The 4,657-nt window shown below is 30.2% G+C and overlaps 1 protein-coding gene across 1 annotated transcript; it reads left to right on the forward strand.

Moving 5' to 3' along the window:
- Nucleotides 1–3,048: 3,048 nt before the first annotated feature.
- On the forward strand, nucleotides 3,049–4,335 carry LOC129952559 (uncharacterized). Its single transcript, XM_056065193.1, has one exon. It carries the CDS (start codon nucleotides 3,112–3,114, stop codon nucleotides 4,255–4,257), a length of 1,146 nt encoding a protein of 381 aa, XP_055921168.1. The 5' UTR covers nucleotides 3,049–3,111; the 3' UTR covers nucleotides 4,258–4,335.
- The last annotated feature ends 322 nt before the right edge of the window (nucleotides 4,336–4,657 follow it).

The following is a 4,657-nucleotide window of genomic DNA, read 5'->3' on the forward strand; positions in this document are numbered from 1 at the left end:
TTGAGTTGCCACTATCTAGCCAAATATTTAAATGATTTAATTTATTCATGTTTAAAAGTAAAATAATAAGATATCCGTGTTAGACGCTCGAATTGTAACATTCGAATTCGGTTTTGCTTTACTGACATGATAAATTAGCCTTGTGTTGTTGTTATGAATCTTTTTGTTTAAGTTTGAAGCGAGACAAATCGACAGACAAGATTGGAAGTTATCAGTGTGGTTCGAATTCCATTTGCACACTTTGAAAAATGTTGTTCAGGAGTAAATCTATTTATTATGGCAAACTAAACTTAGCATACATTTTTTGACACCTGCCAAAAGACTAAACAAAATTATTACCAGATTGGCAATAGTATAGGGTTAATAACTTCCCATAGGAAGTTATTGTAAAGGGGCTGGTATGTCAAATTGAAAATTTTGACATTTCTCGACGTTTAAGGTCCCTAGAGTCGAAATAAAAGATTTTTAGAAAGATGTCTGTGCGTGTGTGTGTACGTATGTCCGTACGTCTGTACGTTTGCGAAGAATTTTTCGTTGTTCATAGCTCAAGAACCAGAAGAGATATCGACCCTAAATATCTTACGAACGAAAAACGCTAGAGACTTGAATTAAATTTTATATTATAAATTGTAACGTGATACCAAACAAATATATTTTTTGAAAAAAATCCAATTAGGGTTTTTTTTTTATAAATCAAAAAAACCTCGAAAATTTTACGAATTCAAAATAATTTTATCTCCAAAACAAATTTGTGAAACGAAAAATCAAGTTTTTAACATCTGGTAAAATTTTGAGAAAATCGAATTGGCAGTTTTTTTTATAAAAAATAAGAACCTAAAAAAAACATTAATCAAAGTTGGTAAAAGTTGAATTTCGATTCAAATATGTTTTCAAAAATTAGAGATATATGCGCTTTAAACTACTATTATCTTTAGAAAAATATTGTTGTCAAGATTCAGTAAAATCTAATTAACAGATTTTCTTACAAAAAATGAAAACCTAACAAAAAAAAAACAATACTAAAACTTGGTAAAAATTTACTTTCGAATCAAAAAGCTCTTCAAAATTTAAAAACATTGTCTTCAAACGTTTTTTATTTCACAGAAAATATTGTTTTCTTATTCAGTAGTTTTCTTATAAAAATTCAACAGTCCCTTCTACAAAAAATAGTACGCAAATTTGGTAAAAATTGATGTTCGGTTCTTGATATATCTCAAATTAATTTCATTCATTCATTTGTAATAATTTAAGAAATGCTACTAAAATTGGTAAAAAAATGTTGTCGACTAAAAATCTATTTAACAAAATTAGATATTTTAACTTAACTATTTCTATATATGAAAAATATTGTTGGTAATTTTAAAATTTGTAAGAATAATTCAACTAACAACTTTTTCAACATACCACTAAAACCACAAACCTTTAAGCAAGACAAATAGACAGACGGGATGGGAAGTTATCAGTGTGGGTCGCATTCCAGCTTCTTTTTATTTATTTTTTTGTTTTAACTTCAAACTTAATATTAAGTGTTAGAAACTAATCGTATAGTATACAATTCTTTTGATTATTTGAGTATTGTTTTTGCAAAAAGGGGAACATTTGAGCCACCACTTCTGTAGTAAGGTTTTAAAAGACAACCTGAGTTTGACAAGTGCCAAATACCAGAGCTGCAGAGTTGTAAAAGAATGAATTATTATGGTATTGCATTCCGAAAAGTCACACTCATTCAACTGATTCTTTTGGGGAATGCAATAATTTTTTTCATCTTATTCTTTTAACTTCGGAAATCCATTCCCATTCTTTTTAAAAGTCTTAAATAATAATAATGCAATCATCAAAAACAGTCAAAGGACTAAATTAGAGGAATTTATTCTTTTTTTTTACTGCTTCCAGTCTTTAAAGCCTATTAAAAGTCTTTTACATTCTTTGCATTTTTAAAGTCTTTTAAATGCATTCAATCTATTGAAGTCATTTTAATTCTTTTAAATCTCATTACAAATTGAAGACTTTTTCCTGCTCATGAAAGCCTTTCGACTACTTTCAACGATTTCTCCACTTCTGTTTCGAAAACTTTTGATTTCAAGTGGAGATTTAAAATAATTGTTCAAACCTATACTTTTCAACCACGACTTTACAGAAGTCGAAATGCTTTCATAAGCAGTGAAAAGATTTCAATTTGTAATAAGACTTGAAAACAGTAAACAGACTTTAATACATTGAATGCATTTAAAAGACTTTAATAATGCAAAGAATTTAAAAGACTTTTCAAAACTTCAAAGACTGCAATATTTTTATTTGAATTAATTTGACTGCTTCAGCTGATTTATAAATAAAAGACTGAAAAATTGACTAGTTTGAAAGTGAAAGTACTGAGTTTTATTTAAAAAAATCTCTTTCCATTCAATTGACTACAATACTAAAAAGACTGCATTTTTTACAGCTCTGCAGAGTTACGAACTTAAGGTCACTTATTGATTGATTGATTTTGTATATACAAGTGTGCATTTTGAAATAGGTCCTGATATTTTCTTAAATCATTGGTTTAAAACTACAAATCTAATTACATTTTTTAAAAAGCCTTTCCGACTTATGCAATAAATAAAACAAAATTGCCTAACAAAAAGTTTACAAAATACGAAAATGAGTAGTGCACCATAGGTGACTTTATGGCATAGATCCTTTGAGCGTTTAGGTATACATTTAGGGATCAAGAACAAAATGTAATTAGCGAGGTTTTGTCTACCTGTAATTAAAAGTTCACAATTTTGGGAAGCTGAACGGATTCGTTTTTTTTTACCTCCCCTCATCTCAATTACGACCCTTCGCAGAATCTACCTGTGTCGCTAATCATGACATTCAATATTGGCGGTACACCTGGCTCAGAAAAATGATTCAATAAAACCTAACATCTTCTTGGAATCAAAAGTAATTAGTTAAGGATATTCTTATCCGAAACAATTATTAGCATTTGTTCCCAATAAACCTAGATAAATAGACCACACAGCGAAAATATGTGCATTCAAGTTTACTTATTCGTTGAATAAGTAACTACATTTATTTTTGCTTAGAATTTGGAAATAGTAATACTTATTTTTGAATAAACAAATAATAATGGCAACATTATTATTACAACAAACTCGTCCGATGAATCGCAAGCAACGTTTATTAGAATATCTCAATATTCAACGAAGTGACAATTCGAAAACAAAACCCAACGAGAAACAAATTGATAAGGATATCGAAGCTGTATTCGAAGAATTGATAGCAGATTCAGATGATGCAGTTTACGTTACGGATCTTAAAGTAACAGAAAATATACAAGTTAATCCAACGCTTCAAATAAATTCTGAAAGTGAAAATTTGAAGAGTCCATTAGCGAAAAGACGAAGGCTATCTGAAATTGAAGCTGAAGACTTTGAAAAATATTGTGAAAAATATGAATCCGTTGTGGAAACTGCTAACTTTCTTCATCAGCAGCTACAGGATGTGGCAAACGATGGAATCATCTTAAGCGAAGATACAGATGTGTCTTATGATGATGTTGAAAGTGTAAGCGTCGTTAGGGAACATTCACCAATTCAACGAAACAAGAGGAAACGACGAGCAACAAAAAAACCAGTGAAGAGAATACTCCATGTTACTGGAGATTCTACTCTAGAATACTTTGAAGATTGCCAAACAGTTGACGATGTCGAAGCACTTGAGCACCAAGAAAGTCCACCAATCCAACAAAAGAAAAAGAAACGTCGTGTCATTAAAAAGAAATCTTACACAAACTTTGTCCACATTACAGGCGATTCGCCCACACACAAATCTTATATCAAAAAATCATCACCAAGCTCTTCCGACACTGATGATGAAGCTATTCAGCTTTCACCTTCTAATTCAATTTTATATCCTTTTGTACCTGATACCGATCCTCAAAACATCATAATTGGACCAAACAAAACTTCTGTTGACATAAACGATTTCGAAAACATCGATTGGAATCTTTCGGCTCCAATAGTTACCAGAAAACTTTTGTTGTATATTTTTGGACGTGATATTCTGTCTACACATAGCTTAACAGGAAAACCCTCACCAGCTTTCTTGGACCAGAATAAACCATTGAAGAAACCTTTGGACCCCAAAAAGGTAGCTGATATTATTTTTATCGTTACACAAAAGAAGAATGTCAAAGCCAAGGAAGTACGTCTGACTATTACTAGCAAATGTGCTGATGAACAGAAGATGCGAAGGGCTCGCATGTCGAAATGAAATTCATTTGTTTCTTTGAATTCTATGAACTTCAAACACCACCAGTTTTTAATCCAGTTTATCAAATAAAAAATGAAAAAAAAATGTATACAAATTCAAGATTATATAAATAAACCGATTGCCTTTAAATCAGTAAAAGTTAATTTTTTTATTTCTATTTTTATTGATGAATGTTCTTATGCCAAAAGACCAAAAAATGATTGAAATAGGTTCATATGTTCTTGAGTAAACTTAAAAACAAAAAAATAAGGGTGGGATGAGACCTAAACTAATAACTTACCAGCCCGTCTTCAAACTTTAATATATTTTATGCTTAGCAAATATGAGATGAGTAATTTGAAGTCAATGGGGCAAAATTTTAAACAACCTATTATTAAGGCTCTAGCACGATACTAGTTAA

Source organism: Eupeodes corollae, chromosome 3 (assembly GCF_945859685.1).
Source record: "Eupeodes corollae chromosome 3, idEupCoro1.1, whole genome shotgun sequence".
Taxonomy (NCBI): domain Eukaryota; kingdom Metazoa; phylum Arthropoda; class Insecta; order Diptera; family Syrphidae; genus Eupeodes; species Eupeodes corollae.

Bases quoted from the DNA above. Each gene is read 5' to 3' on its own strand.
- LOC129952559 (XM_056065193.1), top strand. From the start codon at position 3,112: ATGGCAACATTATTATTACAACAAACTCGTCCGATGAATCGCAAGCAA.